The following is a 22432-nucleotide window of genomic DNA, read 5'->3' on the forward strand; positions in this document are numbered from 1 at the left end:
GGCCAGAAATCGGTGTAGGCTCGGTGACAGCCCCCGTGGGTCACTGCCTGGGTTGGGGGAACGGGAACTCAACTCGATGGAAGCACCCGGCGCTGCCGCGCGGAGGTGAAGGAACCAATTCCCCTGCCATAAAATTAGAGCCATGGTTGATTTTTTTTGTTATTATTATTATTATTATCCTGCTGGTTTAGGGAAAAACTGCTAAGGATAAATTAAAACATGACTGATTTTTTTCAATGAAGCCATATTTCTCCACAATGCAAAAGGATCTTTACATAACAACTGAAACTCAGGAGAAAAGCTAATTGGATTAAGTCCTCTGAAAGGGAGGTTAAGGTATCTGAATGAGACAACTGCAAAGCTCCACTTTTCTTGCCATCTGTTAAGCAAGGGTAAAGTGTTTTCTGATTAATATTATCTTAATCAACCATGCTGCCATTTATTATAACCATACTAAATTTAAGGAACGAATAGCACGGGGGCTCAGCCCGAGGATGGACAATGTTGGATGCAGGGATACAAAACGCGGGGCTTTTTTTGGTTTGCTTTGATTTTTTTCTTTCCCTGAAGCCCCGTTACTCCCCACAACGAGAAGTTGCCGGCAGTGCCCTTGGCTCCGTCTCGGCAGTGCCGCTGGACGGAAGTGCAACTTTCTTTTACACCCTAGTAACTCCTGCACACGCTCTGACCTGAACACAACGATTCCTTCCCCGCCGAGCACGTTATCCCCGGAACAGCCCCCCCGGGTTTTGTTCTGGGGATCCGGCAAGTAAACGTGGCCCGAACCCGGATGGTGTCGCCGGTGGCCGGCGCGGGGCCGAGCCCTCCCGGTGCGCCGGGACCGCCGCAGGCGCAGTGCAGCAGGGACGGGCAGGCTCCCCTCCCCTTCTCCTGTTAGTTTGTTTGGTTTTAACCAGTATTTAAATTTCACAAAATGCACTTCGGGCCGCGTCGGGGCCGAGGGATGGGAAAGCCCTTGGCGGGTCGGGGGCGCGGGGAGAGAAGCGGTTCCCAGGCCAGGTCTGCCCTGCCCCGCCGCCCCTTGCCCCGTCCCCGCCCGCACCACCGCCGCCCGGTCGCCTCGGAGGAGCCGGGACGGAGCTGCGAGGCCCCGGGGGAGCGCCGGAACGCGGCCCGCCGCGGCCGTCGGGGAGGCGCGGGAGGGCCCCGATCCCGCTGCGGGCTCCGGCGGGGCCGGGGCACCCGGCTCCCAGCTCCCCGGCCGCCTCGCCAGGGACCGGGGCCGGGCAGGAGCGGGCAGCGGGGGACCGTCCCCGGGCCGTCCCCTACCTAACCGGCGAGCTGTCCACCCGGGAAACGCCTGGGCAGGGAGGGAGGGAGGGCGGGAGGGGAGGAGGGGGTGTTTTCCGGTGCTAATAAAATAAATTAAAATCGCAACGGCCGCCGCTTGCCCTCCGCTGCATGGAGCGTCGCCGTTAGGGCCGGTGGGACCCCGGGCTTCGTAGGGCGGGAGGGGGAGGGGGGCGCGGGCACGGCCGGCGGGAGAGGGCTAGGGAGAAGGGGACATGATCGGGGAGGTGGCCGCTGACAGCCGCCGTGGGAAGACCTAGGCCTGGGCCCTGCCCCCGGGGACAGCCGGTGCCGTCGCCCCGCGTCCCCCGCCGGCGGGGCGACGGCACCGGCTGCGGCCCTCGGGGCGCCGCGCCCGTCCACCGGGGCTTCTCCCCGCTTGCGGCCGGTGGGACTGCGGCCACCCTTCTCCCCCCACCCCCCCCGGCCAAGTCACTGTTTGGGTGTGCGGGGGCAGAGACCCACCCTGCCCTGCCCCAAACTCCCCTCCAAAGCAGCCCAGCCCGGGCTCTGCCTGCCGGGACAAGACGACCTCGGTTCTGGGTTCGCCTTAACCCACCGACCATCTTCCCTAAGCAACCTCGTTTTCTCGCCTCTTTGCAAGGCTCCGCTCAAACGTAAGCGAGCGCCTAGAACAAGAAGCGGAGGGGAAGTTTGTTTGCCGGCCGGCAGCCTAAGGGGGAGAAAAGAACCAAAAAAAAATCCCACCCCCTCCCCCCTCCCCCAAAAAAACCACAAAAAAGAAGAAAAAAAGAAAAAAAAAGAAAGAAAGGGAAAAACAACCCTCTGCTCCATCGTGTCTGCAAGTGCAACAGCAGGGCTCCAGCCCAGGGGCCAGAGCTCCCCCTCCGTCGCCCCCGCACCCCGCTCCTCCGCACACGCCCGGGCTCATTTGCCGGCGATGCGGGCGGCTCCCCCCGCTGCCCCCGCCGCCGCGGTCAAGTTGAGGATCCTCCCTGGCTGGCGAGAGGAGCCCGTTGCCTGTGGAGGGGACGGTGACGACGACGACTTACCTGTGGAGTCCATATCGGGTTCCTCCAGCAACCCGCAATGCATGCTCTTCCCATGGACGGGACGGGAGCCCCAAGGTCCCGGGGTATGGAGAGCCCTTATCGCAGAGATGCGCAGGGGAGAGGGAGCAGGGTGGCGAGGGGGTGGGGAGGGAGGGCAGAGGCAGATAGTTGGGGGTGGGGGGTGTAGCGCGGGAGAGAGGGACACTCCGTAATCCAGCAGGGCAAAGCCAGACCCGTCAAAATGTTTGCGGATGTTTCATGGGAAAAAGCATCATTTTATAGAAGCCCTGATGGGAGAAATGTCATTGATAGGCCAGCCAGCCTGATGAATGGCTGCTACTCAGATGGGGATGTGGCAAGGCTCAATGTGAAGCCCATTGTGATGCTGTTTTGAATAAGAAAAGCTTTCCTCCAAAAAGGGGGGCCTTAGATCTACGCAATCCCAACACTTCGACTTCCCTCTTCTATTAGAGCATTAGAAACGTTTTTCTTATTTAAAGTTCCAGAGGCCTTTCCACTCCTCCCTTCCCTCCCCCAGCCCCCACCCAAGGTCCTTGGCTCATTACAGCCCGAGATCAAAATTGGCTTAGATCTTCAAACGGGCAGTAGGTTTGGGGTTGTGCTCTTTGGGGCTGCCGGGTGTGCGTGCAGCGACGCCGAGCTCCCCTCCTCCTCCTCCTCCTCCTCCTCCTTCTCCTCCTCCTCCTCCTCCTCCTCCCGATGGGCTCTGGGTTGGGATCCTTCGCGGGCACATGGCGTTGGAAGCTTGCACAGCTTCCCAAATATCTTGTAAGCTTAGTTTATAGGCGGGGGGTGGGGTGGGGGGGGGTGGGGAGGCGATGTGTGTGGGTAAGGAAGGGGGGGCGAGGGGAGAGAGAAGTTGCCAGTGTCTGGGCGAGCGGTGCTGGCACCGCAGACCTGCGGCAGGGGCTGCGCGTCCCCCCGCCGCCCCGAGGGGCGAGGGCAAGGCGGGTTGGGGGCGCCCCGGCACCGACCCGCCGGCGGGGGGCGGCTGTCCCGGGGAGCGTTCCGTGCGACCGGGGGGAAAGCGGGGCGGGGGGGGCGATCCCGAGTACCAAGAGACATGAGGAACCCAACGGGTGCGTTTTCAAACCCCCGCTCCCCTCCAGCTTTAGGCGGGGGACGCGAGGGTCCCCCTTCGGGTTAGCACGTTGCGGGGGGAACGGGGGGCAGGACGGAGGCTTGAAAAAGTTGCTTATTCTGCACGCGGTTGTATGTGCTGGAAGTGGAAGTAAAAGTGCAAAGCTAGGGCGCTGATAAAAGTGGCTGGTTTAGGGGAGGAAAAGCTGTGATTAGAATATGAATAGAGCTCCAGGAGAGGAAGAGAAAGGGGGATTATAGCTGAATTACTTTGACCATGGACAGAGCCAACGTTTTCCACCCTGCTCCCCCCCCTCCCCGCCCTACACGCAGACTACCCCCCTTCCCTCTCCCCTTCGGAAAAAGAAACCCAAAAAACCCACCAGCCCCACACGGCTGAAACAAGAGGCGAGGCTGCTGAAGAGGAAGCTCCGCCGTGCCCCCGCGTCCCCCGGCGGGACGGCGGCAGGGACGGCCCCGCGCACCTCGGGCCCTGCCGGACGGGGACGGGTGTCTGCGGGGGGCGGGCGGTGCAGCCCCCCCCCCCACCCCCAGGCCGAGCTCTGGCGCGGGGAGCCCCGTGTGCCTGAGGAGGGGGCCGGCAAAAATAATAGCGGGGCGAGGCGGCGCAAAAACCCAGCCCGCGGCCGGCGGCGACTGAAAAGCACTTGAGGTCGCCGCGGCAAGGAAGCCGCCTGCCCGCCTGCCGGGCGCGGGGACGGGCGGGAGCACGGCCCGGGGAGCTGGCACTTGTGTCCCCTCTGCCCCCACCCCACCAAAAACCAGCTCCAACGCAAAGCGAGGGCTGCGCGTTCCCCCGACCCCCTCGGCTGTCCCGGCGGGGACGTCCCGTCTCCCCCTCCCCTCCACCACTCGCGTCCCGCCGGGCTGGCCCTGCTCCAGGCGGCAGCGCACCGGGGCCCCGACGGGCGGGCGCGGCGGGCACCTCGGCCACCGCCGACGCGCGTCCGACCCTCGACGGCGCTGCCCGCGGTCCCCGCTGCCGGCGGCTTCCGCCCGAGGGCCGCTGGCCCCCGCCGCGGCCTTCCTTGCCCGCGCCTCCGCGGCCCCCCCCGGGCCACCTGCCCGGGCGGGGCGGCTGTCGTGTCGCTGTCCCCCCGGGGGCGCTGCCCGGCCCGGCCCCCAGCCGCCGGCGGGACCGGCGCTCCCGCGCTGTCGGTGCGGCGGGTGGGCTCAGCTCCGCCGCCAAGCGCCCCCGGGGCCTTGCTATGCGTGAAAGGATGCTTTCGATGGCCGCCGCCAAACCGGGGGCATTTCCCCCCTTTCTAAGGATTTTATTTTTTTCCTTTTCCTCTTCCTTCTCCTTCTCCTTTTCCTTTTCCCCCAGGGTTTCACTGTGCAGTGGGCGAGCCCCGAGGGGAGCCCGTGGGGTGAAGGGCCCTTGAGACCTGCCGGCCCTTTCCGGGGTGCGCACGGATCCTGTGGGGGAGCAGGAGCCCCGCGAAAGCTCGAGGGGCATTTCTGGCCTTGGGCTCGGCTCGTCCCCGAGGGCTCTGAAATCGGCGTTAACCTGAAAAAGCAGGAGACGCTGCCCTGCGCGGCGGGAGCTGCCCGTGAACGGGGACGTTACCTGGTGCCCGAATGGCCTCCGGCCGCGGTGCGGGCCCAGCGGGGGGTCGGCACCGGGCACCCCGCGGGCACCGGGCACCCCGCGGCGCTCGCCGCCGCTCCGCTGCGGTGGGAGGTGGCCGCCCCACGGCACGGCGGGCCGGCAGCGGCAGCGGGCAGGGCCGGATCTCCGGAGGTGCTGGACACCTGCAGCGGCGGCTGCCGGGGGTCCCTCGCAGGCTCTGCGCGGCCGGGAGGCCGGTCTTCACCGGTTTAAAGCCTCAGGGAGCCGATTCCGCGTTGCCGATGTCCCAGAGATAAGCAAAACAAAAATACAGTATGTGTGAAGGTAGGGACATGTTCTTTTCGGGGGGTGAGAAGGACGGGGGTTAGCACAGCCTGGACGTGTAAGAGGCTGGGGCTCTCCTTTGACATGACACAAAGATGTACATTCTCTGCAGGTGGCGATGCGTGGGCAGGATCAGCAGCCGCACTTCTGTCAGACCAGAGGTACCTGTTGCAATCTGTTTACTCCCTCTCCAGATCAGTTCCTGTCCCCACATTCTTGTGGAATACGTCCATGGTGGTACGCGTAACCCCCAGTAACTACGAAGTAATTAGGTGGCTTACCTAACCCCCCTCGCTGTGTCAGATGGCCCTGGCGTATTTCCGTAGCTCAGCCATTGTTACTTGTTGGGGTTTTGCTTACCTTCTTGAAAAGCATGTTGTGCTTGTGGATATCCCATGTGACACTTAATAAAGTACTTTATTCTTGTGAAAGTGTGGAGCATCTCCTCCTGTGCTGTGGGTTGGCAGTTTACAGATGGAAGCGCTGCAAGTCACTAGCCTCTTTTTTTTACATGTAGGCTGCAGCATCTGATTTGACACCGAGTAAAGGGCGGGTCTCAGCAAGGATGCAAAAAGTATACAATTGGGAGTTTTCGCTCCAGGATCTTGCCTACACAGAACGTCTAGAAGCCAGAAAGTAAACAGTATAACCCCACACTGTATCAGTTGATGTATTTTTACTGGAGAGGGACCCTGTTGCTATTGTGAAGGGAACAACATCTTCATTCAAGAAAGAATACAAACTCGTGCTCATGCATGGAGAGATGAGCAGGGTCATAAAAGGAACAGAAGACACATTCCAGACTGCATCTAAGCTGCCTAACAACTGGATGTGAAGCTGCCATATCCTTTTAGGTGACTGACTGATAATGAGTTTCTTTTGATGGTTTAGCAAAGCAGAGGCAGAGTGGAAGTATGACAGTTCATATCGACTTACCACCCAGATAATTTGAGCTCTTTCAAAAACATGTTTCTATGGCTGTTGTATTCCACTTTGCAGTTGATCGTGCCAGTAGGCTGTGACTATGTAAACTTTTCTTGCCATAAGAAGCTCCTTATGCTGGTACAAGACTCTTGAACATCACTACTACACTCTCACATAAACATTTTGGCTGTAAACACTAAAAGCATCTTTTTCAACAAAAGAAAACCGTTGGCATAAGAACAAAAAAGTATAAACTGTTATCAATTTATCTGGAATATCTCAGGCAATCTCAGGATGACGTTATAGAGAAGTTTTCCCACAGAGTATCAGGCACAAGAACCTGCATTAGTTTTAGGAACAAGTGTGAATGGCTGGCAAAAGGACTAATGTAAAACAATTGTCTGCAATACCAGGGATCTGAGTTCAGGGACTCAGGGGGTCCTTTTGGATCCGATGTACCTCTGCGCAGACTGTAAGACTGCTGCTAGCATCCAAACACACAGTGACACTTCATTATTTTAGCAGCGACTGCAGTCTGTGAGTGGTTCCATATTTTCTTGCTTGCCTGAGCCAGCAGGCTCCTCCTCTCAGGATGAACCCACACTTTGGTCCATCCTCCTTCCCAGCTCTGTTCCTCTGTTTCTGCTACCTTAATCTACTGGGCAAATCCCATGGAAGAAACGGAGAAGGATCTTGTTTCTGTATTGGCTCCCTTTCCCACTTAGTTATCTTTATTATCACAACAGGAAACGTTAACTTTAACATATATTAACACCCCTAAGGAAGCTGTATGTATAGGTGAAGGACAGGATAAGCAGTAAGCTGACAGATGACTTCTGGAATCAACTCCGTGTGTGTGCTTGGGGAGCGCGATGCTGACAGATGGAGGAACTGGAAGAGGAACATCAAAAGGCTGCCTAGGTAAACACGTGCACCAATTCCTTCAAAAGGCTTTAATTGACACAAGCACTGAGAGAAAGTGGCTGGGGCAGGCACATATGCAGGTATCTGAGAGAAAACGAGCAGAAGAGCTGCGGCATGCAAATGATGGCTTGCACATGCACCAGGCAGGGGGCACCTTCTTTTTAGTTTGAAAGAAAAGTAACATGAATTGCAGCTGGCTTGCTCTAACTGTAGGCATGTCTGAAGCCAAGTTTTGTCGAAGATAAGCTAGGTCAGCCTTAAATGATCTTCTCTCATCAAGGCCTTGTGAAGGGAATTTTGCTTGGCTCCAGTTCTCAGGTTCACGGAGAAGTGCAGTGCCAGTGTTGCCAAAAGGAATCAGTGAAAACAACTTGTTCACACTGGTCAGCTTCGGTCTGCACCGAGGAAGGGAATTCACTCTTCTGCATAGTAGTGTCCACAGGATTCTAGAAGAACCCCTTTTCCCAGGGCTGCCGCCCAGAACGCTTGGCCTGGGAGACTCTTGCTGACTTGAGTACGAGCAAAGGGCAAGCAGTCATCAATTTCTGAGCTTGCACCAGATTTAGCTGGCTTTTGTTGTGTGTGGCTGGTACTAGTTACCAGAGGATTTGTACTGTGTGTTGGAAGAAGAGCCAGCCCTAAAAGCTGTTATAGACAACAGACACAGAAAAGATCCATTCCAGACTGCATCTAAGCTGCCGAACAACTGGATGTGAAGCTGTCATATCCTTTTAGATGACCGACTGATAATGAGTTTCTTTTGATCTGCCTGGAGCACGAAGAATTACCTTCAGTGCCTGCCTCTGACTGGCAGGGTAAAGCCTGAACGCAGAGTTTAAGTTTCCAATTCACTAGGAGTTCAAGGGAAAACCATTTCTATTATTAGAACATAATTATAGCAAGGAATTAGAACTTTATTGTTTAGCACACCAATTTATTTTCTTTTTTTTTTCTTTTTTTTTTTTTTTTTTAGTTATTTTTCTGTTTATGTTTTGTTGTTAAGTTTGAGTAGACAATAACTATCATGCACTGTCTGGAATGGTAAAGCATGTGCATAGGTCAAGTAGCTCCCCAAAACTCATGCTAGCAAAAGACAAAGGCTCTGCTGCAGTTAGCAGCAGGGAATTGTTTTTGATTTGGAACTAACATGCTGTTTATATACTGACTGGGAGGAGGGGACAAAGACATGCACAATGAAGCTATTGGAAAAAAGACATGGTCATTGGAACCGCCTCAGAGGTACCTGTCTCAGGAAGTACACAAATAAAGGGGTAACTGTAATTAGGAGAAATATATAGTTGTTCGGTTTGGGTTTTTTTCCCCGAATAGCAAGAAGCAAAAAGGAATGGGCTACTCACAAGCTTGGGAGGGTATTTTGGAAGACGGAACAAAGGTCCAAGTCCATTCGCGGAGTGGCCAACAGAAATCTCTGCTGTTGACTTTGACAAGAATAAAGCCATATAAACCATTTTTTAAAACAATCTAACCTCAAAAAATCTTTGTATTGGCTCTGACCTGGGTTTAGAGGGTTCAGCTGAGAGTTCTGGTGTTCTGGGACATACGTTTGTACGTATGGAAGGCAGAGTGGGTGTATTTGCCTCCTGGGTCCATACAGTGAGTTCTTAAATGATTGCCAAGAGGCAAAACGCATCCACTGGCAAATTCATGCAGCCTTTGCTATCTGGAAGAAGAGAGTCTGGCCGGGGCCACGTACACAGGAAAGCAGCCAGTCCTTATTCTTGTGCCTCTCTGCCCCTTCCCAAAGAATGACCCCCCCCAGACTGAAACTGGTGGGGCCAGGCTGAGATGGAAACATTTCATGAGAGGGATGGACTGAAGTTAAAACTTGGGTTCAAACACGCTCATTTCTAGCAGCATTTAGGTCTAAAACATGGATCCATTTTCTGGGCTTCTGAGCCTTAGACACAGAAACTGGAATCCAGATCTCCACCGTGCCTTGCACACATTAAGCCTCCCAGCACTGGCCCAAATAATAGCAAAGAGTCACCATCTGGCTGGATTTTACGGTTTGATGAAGTGCTCATTTTTAAGGCAAGCACGTGTCTGGCACCTGGGGACTGCGGAGTCCTGATCCCAGTTCTGGCACGGTCTTTCAGTGGCCCTGGGCAAGTCACGTCCTCTTCGAAGGAGGGAATTCATCAAGTGCCCCGTGGCCCTGCTGAATCGGCAGCGGGCTGTAAAACAATCCTCAGCTCCAACGGGAGGAGAGGCCGGATGGAGGGGCCTCCTGGCAGTGCTGAGCCAGCTCCGTGACACGGCCCAGAGGTGCCTGTGCTGGGACACAGCTGAGGAGGGCTTCGTCTCCTCACAGTGCTCCTGTGGGTCACTGCGGGAGGGCCACCAGCCAGGTCATCTCAGGGCTTGTGCTCCCTCATGCTAGGGCCATCCTAGCCCTCCAGAGCCTCAAAAGGCAGCACACACACAGTTTCAGCCCCTCCGGTTTTACTGCTGCATGATACCAGTTATTCTTGCCGTCAGGCTTCGCAGGTGTTCTGAGCGGGGCTTGCAAACCCATTTTCAGACGTACAGCACTATTCGTTAGTTTGTCGTTTGTTATCACCGATGAAATATTCTTCAGTCTTTTTAGGCTTTTCATTATGATATACTCCCATTTTGCTATAACACACATATACTTTTCTTTTTACCATCAGAAAACCTGAGAAAAGACATACGGTAATTTCTCACCATCATGGGCCTATGGTTTTCATTGGTTTTCCTCCCTGCTTACGCAACAAGTAGGTTGTCCAAAGAATTAAAAGGTCTCTTTGCACGCATTGAAGCTTCTTTGTAAACAAAATTCTTAATGAGATATGGACATTACAAATAAAACCAGTTGTGCTTAGCAGGAGCCCTTTACTTTCCACATCTTAAAATTATTAAATCTCAGTATGCCTATATTCCATATTATATCCTCTTTGAATGCCAAAATTGGCCACTCTGGTTCCATTTTTCTTTATGGTTTGTTTTTCTAGTTTCTATGTTTGGAAGCATTTACCTTTAAAAAAAAAAAAAAAGTAAAACCCTTGTAGGGGTTATGTAAATTACTTGAAGTGAATTTGTTTTCCTGAACAAGTGACCTGCCTTGCCCACAGTTCCAGAACTGGCTGAAAGACCTGTGCTTTGCTCTGCCCCACAGCATCCTACCACCCGTCCCTGGATCAATTCTGCTTCTCACAAGACAACAGTAGAGTTGGATACGCACGGTGTTTGAAGGGGTAACTTTTAATTAATGTCTTTGTTTTGCAGTGAAATAATAACTTGATTACCGAATTGTAGGCCTGTAAATGCTTCTGCCTTTTAATAGCATTTAATCCTTGATCTGCAAAGTAAATGGCAACTTAAACATACTATACAGAGTTAGATACCTCTCCCAACATCAGCACACACGCCTAGGTATCTCACAAAGTGGACTGTATTTGGCATTTCAGCTGGGACTAACGCTAGTGACCTTCATGCTGAATAGCATTTCTAGAAAGTCTCCCCTGGACACTAAATACAAGAGATAAAGAAGTTGCAATGGAATAAAACTTTATGGCAGTTTTCTAGCAACCGACACAGCTAAAGCTTTAAGGTTTTGTCAAGTGTTGTTCAGAATATTGTATCTCTTTCAGCAATTAGACAGAGTCATGGCAGGGTTGATTTGGGCAAATTTAGTTACAGCAGTACAGCCGTTAGCTGACTTAAGACCTCTTTGTGAAGGCACTCACTGTATAAAAAGTGGGGGAGGGGAGGTTGGCTAGGAAGATAATTCAAAGGGCTGCAAAGATGAGGCTCACCAGAGGAAAGTAGTCTGACAACTCTGGGGTTCTGAGAATGTACTTTACCACATCAGTCCATGCATCATAATTTTTCCTAGCTGCAGCAGGATTCCTTCCTTGAATTGCCACTTTGATCAACTGTATTCCAGAAATCCATAGCTGTTTGTTCCATTTCTGCTGCTGGTTTTGTAATGCTTATTCCACTGTCAAGTGATTGTTTTCTAGTGTCTTATCAGAATGGAACATGGGTAGCCTCTTAAAGACAAGCAAAAAGTAAAAATAATTTTAAACTCAATCTGTACTCAAATAAGCCTCCAGTGTGCGCACAGGCTTAGGTCAGACAGCAACGATGTGTAAACCGAACTGACGTAGGTAGCACCAGAATAGCTGATAGTACATGTCCCTCACTTACTGCCAAACATGTCTAGTTTTTATGTTCTACTGGGCCCATCATTGCTGAGGCTCACCCTTTCTTCCTAAACTTCAGCTATGGCAGAGGATTTCCTTTACCCTTGCAAAGCCTTTCATCCCCATGCTTTCATCAGCTTGAGGCAAACCAGCTGCAAGGTGGTAACCTCAGGGCTGCACGTAGACCTAGTCCCTCAACAGGGTTACAGATGAGCACCCTCCTTTGCTCCTCCTCCATCTCTGCTGTGTCTGCTTAAATTTCCACAGGTGTAACTATACATATTGCTTACTCTTTAATGTCCCGTAGCCCTGACCATCTAAGAGAGATGGCCACTTAAGAGAGGACTAGCTAGCAAGAACACCTTATCCTCAGTATTGTTGTTTCCTTGATCCAGGCCCAAATTTTCCCTCACCCACAGACTGTAGCCTTTGAGGCTCACTCCCTCTGCTGGTGCACCCAGTCTCCCTTTGGCAATCTCAGGGAGCAAAGCAAAGGTTAGTAACTTGGTTGGGGCTTTTGCTTAACTGCTTCCTTGTTTGAAGCAGTATGACACTCTCTTATAACTCCTTGTAAATAACCCTAAGCTGCTCAGAATCTGGTAGAGGTGCTTCAAGAGCTTTTCCAAGCCAAATGTTGGCATCTGTGTTGTCATTAGTACAAATAAAATGAAAAAAAAAAAAAAATCTATCCCTTCAGACTTGATTTGTAAGCCCAAAGATAAAAATACTAGTTTAAACATTTTTATGGAAGCTTAAAAAGCAAGCCTCAGGATAATATTGTGCTTCTTAAACAGCCAGAAAGCAGCAACATGACTGCAAGAACAGTGTCAGGATCAGCATGCACAATTCAGCCACATCAGGAGCCAAAGAGCATCTCAGATGATGGGCAGTGCTCTGTATCCTCACTGATCTAGAGTGCTGCCTCTCTCTGAAGCACCTGAACGTGCACATATTTCATCTTGACTTCAGTGGGACTACTCTTTCGCTTAAAATGTTAACCATATGCTTTGCTGAGTAAAGGCTCCAGTGACTTTAGGGTACCGAGTGATTCTTAGTTCATTCACTGTTTCAGTTCTAAGTCCTAGATCTCATGAAGAAATTCAGCTGTTCCCTTTCTCAATCCTTTCAGGTCATTCAAACCTGCTTCACTGTCAGCGGAGGATTTATTGTTCTTCATAGCCCTTTTTTGTCTTGTTCCTAAAAAAAAAGTTACAGTTATTCCCATATTTTAAAAAAAGTTCTGAAGTCCTAGGACAGCATGCATCAGTACCTAGTGTTTGCAGCCCATCTTTCCAGGGCTTTGGGCCAGTGTATCATTAAACCAACTACACTCAGCAGGAATGGAATGGGTATCTGTAAGCTGTATCGTGCACTTGCTGCATACGCAGTCACCTCCCTTGAACTTCACGGAAACTGCATAGGTTTAGCTGAAAGCAGACTGACTGTATAATCACACCATTGCTTGCACACAAATGCACCTGCATATTGAAATTCCACACAAAACGTCTGATTTCAGGGTCTCAAGAAAATAGTTTCATTTAGCTAAGCCTGACAGTACTTAACAAAATTTTAATGTTTTAACAAAATGCTTTAGGAATAGGAAAACGGTTTAGACATTATAAGAAAGTTTTACCACCCCTACCCAACCATCAACACATATTCACACAGTATTAGTTAAAACATTTATTAGTCTTTCATATTACACTGGTCTGGAAAACATCTTTAACCTCTTAGCTCAGCTCAAGCCCTGGTCCAGCAAAACACTTTTCAAATCCAAGCATGAGGCTGTTTGAAGTGATGCAAGTGCTTTGCTGGATCATGGCCTTAATCCACAATTCCTACATGTCCTGTTCACTCAGACTAATCAAGGCTTTCAGAACTGCTCCTAGTGTATTCTACTGACAGATTCTCCCCCGCAACAGGTAGGATATGTAAGAAAGATTTCTTACGCTGTCTTGCATCTCCCTTCTACCCGCTCAGGTTTTAGAGTTATTCATCAACTAAATCTTCCAGTTATATATGCTAGATTTCAATTTCTGTAAAGTACTTTTTCCCATCTTTTTCATCTTGTTCATTCATTGTACTTAGACAGTTTTAGCCTAGGTATGATGTTCATTGACTGCAGTTCTTGGAATAAGAGTTTACAGGCATAAGGTATACGCAGAGAAGACACATGGCATGATGATTTGCAGTAGTGGCACCTAGGGAAACAAACAAAAAGAAGGTCAGAGTTGGTGCATAAACGAAGCTCTGCAGAAAAAAAAGAACAGTTGCCACCATCCACTGGTTTCTTTGTCCATCTGCATTTAAACACTGGGCTCAGTCCTAGAAAGAGCCAAGTGCTTGAGACACATTTTAGTGCTTAAGTCATAACTTTAAGCCCTTAAATTATTTGACTGAAGCCAATAGGAGCTTAATATTAAACCTGCACTTTTTTTTGGAGGAGAATCACAATACTCAGTAGCTAACAGGACTGACTTCACCACTCACATAACTGCCAATGCAAATTCAGCATTTCATAACGGAAGGGGGTGAACACAGCTAAGTATTTCTGAAAACATGGTTAATGGTCTGGTTTCTGTCTTTTACATCTCTCTCACACACACACACAAAAGAAGCAGGAGGGAAGAAGGTTCACGCTTAGGTTTTTTCCTTATAAGCAATTTTACCCTATAATGTCTCAAATCAGTTCATACTCCAGAAAAGAGGCATCTCTCGTCTTCCATCTCTCTGTGTGAACAGCCAAAGCTTTAGTCAAGATAGGAAAACAGTAAAACTGCTTTAACACATATTGTCTCTGCTCTTATTTGATAGAGATCAAATAATGATCTTAAATTTCTGGGGGAAAGGGATTTTTTTGTCATAAAGATATAACCTTGACCATATAAGGAATATATAGGCTGGTCACTTAGCCACCTTCCAGTATTGGGAGTCAAATTCAGTGGAGGTAGCAACTGTTTCAATCATTTAATTTCATACTCTGTGTACACACAAAGGAAATTAAAAACGTTTCTTATAAAGATCAGTCTCCAACCTCTCTATTTCCTCATTCTCCTTTATATTCCATCTTCTGGTTTTTCAAAGTTGAGAAACCCAGGCCTTTGGGAATGCAGAGTGACCCAGCACTTCCTAATGGTCTAACAAAGCTCTTTTTTTCTTCTGTGTTTCAAACTTGTATTTTTGGCATAAAGTTATAACAATCTGAAGATTCAATTAAGGAAGAATTAGAAAAATTCCTACACGCTTCTGTGCTACAGAATAAGGCTGACAGTCAACACCTGCAATAAAGCCAGTGCTTAGTCACTCATTTCTGTTACCAGTGAACTTGACCTAGGGCATCTGGAAGTCAACGGGGGCTGGTCCAATGAAGTTGGTTAGTGTTAATAAGGCTCTTGGTTATGGGAATTGGCACTAGTCTTGCAGTTACTTTTTCAGATTCTGCTACTTCTCTTTTACAGACATACTTGGCATGTCTAAGAGCTGCTGATTTTCCAAGGAAACTGTGATTGCCTTGACCTTCACATGGTCCATACTTGATGTATTTTATTTTTTTTTAAATCAAGAAAGCTTTTAAGCAATGGTACAGAAGCCTTAATTACATTTCTGCCACTCATGATGAGGAATGAAGCTTCACTTATTTCCAGTAATTACTTTACCTTTGTCTGACTACAGGCATTAAGAAGGCAGTAGACTGAATTAGGTGTTTCCCTGCAACTGGCTTCTCCTGTAGACGCTGTTACACTGGGGAAACGTTACAGCTAGCCTGCCTTTAAAACAGAACAGATCTCAATTGCAGGTTTATAACTACCCCTCTAGTCCAAATTTATAGGGATCCAAATTTTTGTAGTGGCGGGAAGGGACCTCAACAGAAGCAGTTTTCCACTGATAACACAGCAAGCCACTGCTCTCAACAGAAGCAGCCTTGCAAGCCGTGGAAGCCTGATGGAGACACAACTTTTCTCCTACGGGCAGATTTGTGACATCTGATTACAGCTACTAGGGACTGAGGAGCAAAGAATGCCCATTACACCCAGGCTCAAAGCTACACCATTCTGGGCCAGCTTTGTACTATGGTGGGGATCACTCAGAAAGGTTAAGGTACAGTAAGCGCAAAGCTCTGCCAAACACAGATCCCAGCAACTGAAGCACTTGAAAGATCAATTGGTACTAGAACTGACACTACACTGCACAGGAAAAGGCAACTGTGCCAAGGCTGAATATGGACCAGAAAATTTTCTTCTTCATGTATATTTTCAAACGCTCAGACCCTACAGATCAGAGTAACTTCTTATCACCAAAAAAAGACCAAATTCTGCTCATTGCCTTCAGCAGAGTCCTGCCCCTGAGCACCTGTACAACAGCAAAGTCAGAAAATTTGAATAAAACTGGTACATCACAGGAAGTTTCTACTGTATTTTTTATGGGGACAAATTCTGTCACTGCCACAACAGTCTCTTTCCCCTGTGAAGGTACCAGTTCAGGCCCCAACACCGGTTTGCTGTTACTGTATTTCAGCAGAACACACCCAGTGGTTACTCCTTGTCTTAAGGAAGATGAGCCCTTCCTCCCAGACAAGTTCCCTTAATGCTAGCCACCAAACAGTTTTCTTCTAAAAGGTTTCTTGCAGTGATGTCTTACTAATGCCAGAATCACTGAAAAGACCCGTTTGGAAGTTTCTCTTAATGACTTGGTTTCTACTGTGATGCACATGATAGGGCCACTTGTTTCAGCTACTGGTAGACGCAGTGTATCCTTTAGCAGAAACCACCTCTTACCGATTACTCACTCTCACACATCAGACAGTTTTTCACAGAAACAGATTGAATGAATGTCTGGCTCTGTCTGAGACAGCAGTTTCTTTCACAGTTATTTAAAAAGAGTTACTAAACTTTGTTACAAACTTCAAACATGAAATACTACACTAACAACACCTTAAAAATAATACATTATACTATTTCTAAAGTTCAAATTCCTAATTTTCCTCAAGGCACCCTTACTTCCTGTGGTCTCTGAAAATCTTCAAGGACTGCTCTGAAATCCAAGGTCTTACAAAAAAATGACTGAGCTACAACTGCATGTGATTTTTTTTTTAAGGCAATGCTTTACGCAGAAGCGGTTGGTTGGTTGACTTATGACATGCCCTTTCTTTCAGATAACTTCCTTCAACTGTTATTTGCATTGTGTTAGTTTAAAGAGACCTGGATCCAAAAAGGGCCCCACTGGTGCCATACAGTGAGTACAAACCCAAGAAAAACAGGACTCTTTCAAAAATACTTACTGCACAAAAGCCAGCAGGACAACACCCAACTAAAAATCACCAACCACAATAGGCTGCACAGAGTAGGCCTCATCTCTCCTCTGGATTTCACGTGTTTACGTCCCTCTGCCTGAACTTCTGCTCCACAAGGAGCAGAGCTGCTGCTGCTGTTAGCAGACAAATGTGGTGATTGGTTTCTGGCCAGAAGCCACATGCTTCAGAAGAAAAGTCTGACCAAGGGCAGAAACAGTAGCTGTCCCTTTTACACATCTACAAACTGAGAACACACCTTACTTTCCTCCTTCATTGTATCATGGAAAAAAAATAACTTTCAAAGCACTGAAGTGAATAAAGTCCAATTTCCTGCCTCTCCCAATAGATTGATATCGATATCCAAGATGTAACTTGAACTTGCACCATTTATTTTTTTCCTCCCTTAGTAGTGGGAGTCCAGATCACCTGTCTTCACAAAGCTTGCAAGAATGTTGTATCTCATAAATTCCCATTGGTCTCACAAGTCTGTTTCTCTGCCTGGCTAAACCAAAACCAAGCTAAAGCAACACATTTGCCTCACCTCTAAAGAACATAAAAAGAAGTTTCCCTGTCTTCTAGTAACAGCATGCTACAGGGCAACTTTAAGTCTAGGATCTCAAAATTACTGTTGAGAAAAGATGGTTAGAGCAAAGCCCGTAGTGTTACACATGGTGAGCTCCACATAGTTTTGACATCCAGTTCTATGCTTCCCCTACATGGAAAACCAGTTTGTTTGCACAAGATAAACTCAATACTGGCTTAGGACCTGGAGTAAGACAGCAAGACCATTTGCTAGCCTAGAGGTAAGTTCCTCAGGGACAAGGCAGCTGGGCAGAAGCCAGCTGAATTTCCAACCAGGCAGCTGCTTGTCTCTCAGGCTCCAACATGGGATTGGTGCATTTTTCTGATGCTTCAGAGAGGAGCAGCATGTTTTACAAGACTACAAAGAAAAAGGCATTTGGGAGGGGCACAGTCAAAGAAAGCGGTATGCGTGTGCTTATGAACTCCATAGCCAGAGAACAAGAAAGCAGGAGATGCTGCCGCCTTCTCCCATTCTCCTGTGCCCGCTTTCTCTCTTCAGCCTTGTGAGCTTCAACATGTGACTGTACCAGGAAGATCTGTGACTAGCCTAGCTAGTAGTCTTATTTCTGATGTCAGAAGAGTCACATACATCGACACAGCTTTTCCCCTTTTCAAAAAACTGATGATATACAGGACAGGGCGTTTGCTAATCCCCTGCAAGGTGGAAGGAAGGCAGCAGACAGAGCAAAGGTAAGCCCTCCTCCCACAAGCACAGCTGGCTCTGGAAGACAGTACCTGTGTTCCCACCACAGCAGAGACTCCTGGCCCTTTGGCTACACATGCACTTCAGTCCTAACTTCAATCAGACCATAACAAAGAAGCATCCCCTGTCCCCTGTTTTCCAAACAACAATTTTGAACATTGACACTGGTTTTAAGATGCACGGGACTGTTATTCGGTGTCTGTGAGCACTTTAAAACTGAGAAATCCTATAAGCAAGGGCAAAGTTCTGTTACATAGAGGCATGTTTACTCTCTATCTCTTTGCTTCATGCACCTGAGGTCAAGAGGTTTTCTGAAAACATGAAACATGTCAGGTGCACAAAGTGAGGAGGGGACACCATGATTTACAAAAAGCATTACATCAGACAACTTACCAGCCAGAGTACCCCAGCAAGCCACACTGTCCACAAACATCCACTTCAAAGGCATCACTTGAAATCATCAGTCTCTCCAATAAAAGCATGCTGGCTCCATAACCGATCAAACAATCCCGTTCCATCTCTCCAAGACGTAAACCACCATCACGGGATCGACCTTCAGTGGGTTGCCTTTGAAAGAAATATTTGGAAAAAATGTAGTAATTATTCCAGACCATACATTCTACAACTCTAGGAATGCCTGTCTCCAAACTGTGGGAATAGTACAGACTCAATGGACAACAGCTTTCTACAAACCAGAGCTGCTGATCTTGCAAATGTGTTATTCAAGTTGAAGCAATTCATCTTTGCTCCTGCACTACGCAATATGATGTAGTTCTGTGTCTGCAGTGTCAGGCCACAATTCTTTACCTTACAAAATGTAGCTGAGTAAGTGAAAACAAAAAGAGACTGAACAGTATCCAAGACAATCTGGACACAGATTTGGTACTTTTTTTTGATAAGACATTCATTACAGTTTGTAGCTAATTAAATGAAATGATACTGAGCAGCTAATGAATGAATCATCAAGCTAATGTTTCGGCCGAACTACAGTTAAGACTAAATTCTTAAAACTATTTTTGACCTGGGAGACAACACCAAAACAAAGCAGCAAACAAGCAGTACACGTATTACTAACTCATTATTGAAATCATGCTTTTTTTTTAAAGTAACATTTATCTAGGGGTTTTTTTTTTCACATCTAAGGGTTAATAGACTAATTTTCATATTGTATATGTTCCCATTTTTCTAGTTCCTCAACACAAATCAAATTCTAATTTTTTTTCCTGGAAAGACTTCCTGTCCTCATGGTGCTAAAGGAAAGTTTTAACTAAGCAATGTAAGTATACACTGAAGATTCTGAGGTAAAAATGCAAGGTATTATTTAACATTATGACTGTTTAAGCCAATGTTTTTTTGTTGGACACAGTCAAAACTTTTACCCTCTGGTTTGTCAAACTTGCAATTTCGTACAGTACCAGTTCTACTCTCATATACTGGCACAATGCTGTAGTCCTTAGGTTGCAAATATTAGAGTGAACTATAAAGGATTAATATAATTCATGCATTTTATTTCCATCTTAGTATATTCCCTGAAAAGTGACAGCAAGGAGAAGGAATTAAAAAAATGTTACTGGCAACCATAAGAGGCTTCACTGCTCGGTGAAACCCCATGTTCGTGTACTGTTTCTGAGACCTGTAGCAGTGTAATCCACCTAGAATATCCAATGACAGATCTGGCCCATAACGTTTGGTGTATATTTTGTTTATATTATTTCAAACAATCAGATTTGTTAAGTATACTAAATATATTAAAAATAGGTTTTGCCAATTTATTGCAACTCAGAGAATAGGATTTATAAAAGCCTTTGTAACAAGTGTAAAAAAACACACTTAATTATCAGACCAGAATACTTTCTAAAGATGCAAGTTGTATTTGTTTTTAGGGGGAAGTAGTTTCCCTTACTCAGACCACACTGGAACATTAAAACTAATCTGCTTGTAATTCAAATCGTCCTTTTCATTCACATAACCTTCTATTTTTCCCACTGTTGGGAGAATGGATAGAAGTTGTTTACATCCTGATTAAACTCCCTAGGGCCCCCTCCCCAGACGATGGCACCATCACTGTTCAGATGCTGTTTTAAAGGACTAACCCTGCAGTGAATGCAGTTTCTCTTCTGAAGTCCTGAGAGGCAGATTTTAAAAGCAGTTGGGGCCTCCAAAGATACAGGCATTTGCTGCACTGCTACAAGTGCCTGAGTTCCTTTCACCAGCTGACTTCTATAATATTCGTTAATGCACAAGCCTACTTTCAAAAGTTTCACCAAGTGCTGTTCCACAGAATAAAATGACAAAATAGCTTTATAAATCTGAGCAACAATAAGGCCCCAATCCAACTAAGGGAGGATAAAACTTCTGGAAAAATGATGGGTTCTTAACTCCAGCCCTTTAAGAGTTGATATGCCATGGGTCTTCCAACAGATACAGGATGAAGATTTCAAAGGCAGCTGAAATACCATTTAAAAAAACCCACATAAAGCCCCCTAAAACAAAATAAAAACCCCAATTTGAGTCTTAAGCTTTTAAGTGTTTCACTCCCACTGTCAAAATTACCTCATTAAGAAAACCAAAACAAAATCCTCCCTCCCTAGAAAGTAATTTTTTAAAGTACCAAATATTTCAATATTGAGATCAGGCCTTTGAAAAGGGTCTATCTTATGCTCCCTAAGTCTTATCAGTTTTCTGGTGGCTCACGTGTTTGAAAATTCCTCACACCAAAGGTTGCTTAAAATGTTTAAACCAGTATTTATAAAGCATTTGTGCTTCCCCTTTTCCGCGATACACATGTACACTGCAGCTGTTGCCCTGGGCAACTACTTCCATTCTTTATTCTAAATATAACATTCCGAAAACAAAGCAGACCCTTGAAAATAAGATTGGGAATACCACTAAAAGGAGATATTTTTCATATTAAAAAAATAGTTTCTTAAAATTTTTAAATGCTAACTAAAACATAGTGATTCTTTAAATAAGATAATAAGGCCAAGTGGCCTTCATACTATCTAACAGCTGCATTTAGGAAAAAGCATAAAACAATTAACTTCAGTGTTTTTAAGCACATTAAGAATTTATTGGCACTAATTCTGCATTTTCTAGAAGAACAGTGGCTTCAGCTTTATGGCTCTGTTCCTCGTTTCATTGGCCAGTGAGGGCCTTGTAGGTCTCAGCAGACCTCCCTTGTGCCTGTTACGGAAAACCAGTGGCTAACTCTCAATTGAGTCGTCGGCTGAAACACTGATCTCCAAGAAGTGGAGTGTTACTTAGAAAAACAGTGCCTGAAGGAAGAGGATGTACCATGCTCCCACAGCCCTAGGGTGCTGAAAGGAGCCCTGACCAGTGTTATCACACTAGTCCCTTGCAGTACAATAGGAACTGGCATATCTGATAAGTTCAGATGACACACAGGTGGCAGCTCTGACAATGTCCATCAAAACAATTATGCATGTAGAAAGCTTATATTGATCTCTTGTAAGGAAAACTAAAAGCAGTTTATCTATTAAAAAGATTTAGCAGGGTGGGTATCTAGGCAACACCATGAACAGAACTATGCTTTAAATTAATTGTCAACTACTCATGGCAAAATAAATTAAATATTGCATTTCATTTAACAAATACCGATTCAGAGGGCGACATCCTGGTGGTTTTTGACTGTGCTGACAGAGTGCTGCTTTGCAATTCTACAAAGTCTTGTTTTAGTCAGAACAATACCTAGAATCAGTGACATTGAAGAAACTCAAGTCTTCTGCCTTATTCCAGATGGAAATACAGCTTTGCTCTGTCAGTTAAGGTACATTTAATATATAATAAAATGCATTTCAAGACAATGACGGCCAAAATGCATTTCAAGACAATAACAGCCAAATTCCATACTGAAAACTGTTGCAGGATGACTTTTAAAAGCAAAAATCAAGGCAACCTACTCTCCAGGAAGTGCAATGGATAAAACAATAGTGAGTATGAAAGCTGGCAAAGTTCTCTCAGCAGAGGTGATAGCAATAACAAATGTTTAATTAGTTGAGGAGAAAAAAGAAAATTCCTAAAAGACTAGTCAAGAAGCAGCATCAATTGAACATCCACTAGCTTTCCTGAAAGTCAAATAAAGAGCCCTAGCTACATAGCATGATGCTACTGGCTGGAACAAAAAATTCAAAGAAAGGGTGGGGGAAATCACACCACCTACATCCTTACAGGTAAACATTACCTTGACTTGGGATTTGGGTGTCATTTAAATTCAGTATTTCTAAAGAGCTGAGAAGTTGGGGAGACAATACAAAAGCCTATCAAGGCATTTGGTAAGCTAGGAGCTCCAGTAAACCAACTGCATGCGCCATTAGCTAAGACAGAGAGTTTTTATTTTCATGTAAAGCATCAATACCATGATTAACACACTGAAGAACAGGAAGTGGGGCAGACAGCCCATTATTTGGGAATATCACTTATGTTCATACAGGCAAGCAGCTGTGGTAGGAAATAATGGTT

The 22432-nt window shown here is 47.1% G+C and overlaps 1 protein-coding gene across 2 annotated transcripts in view; it reads right to left on the minus strand.

Annotated features, from left to right (window-relative positions):
* Positions 1-13048: 13048 nt before the first annotated feature.
* The window catches only part of POLR3B (RNA polymerase III subunit B), an 81990-nt gene continuing 72606 nt past the window's right edge, over positions 13049-22432 (minus strand). The window contains exons 27-28 of one of the 2 annotated variants that reach the window (XM_055807224.1): positions 18347-18520; positions 13049-13579 (exon numbers count right to left, since the gene is read on the minus strand). In XM_055807224.1, coding sequence (XP_055663199.1) covers positions 13450-13579; positions 18347-18520 — 304 coding nt within the window. In that variant the 3' untranslated portion in view covers positions 13049-13449. Of the gene's footprint in view, positions 13580-18346; positions 18521-22432 lie in introns of those variants that run through there. The other variant, XM_055807225.1, reaches the window with a different exon arrangement.

Source organism: Falco peregrinus, chromosome 6 (assembly GCF_023634155.1).
Source record: "Falco peregrinus isolate bFalPer1 chromosome 6, bFalPer1.pri, whole genome shotgun sequence".
Classification (NCBI taxonomy): domain Eukaryota; kingdom Metazoa; phylum Chordata; class Aves; order Falconiformes; family Falconidae; genus Falco; species Falco peregrinus.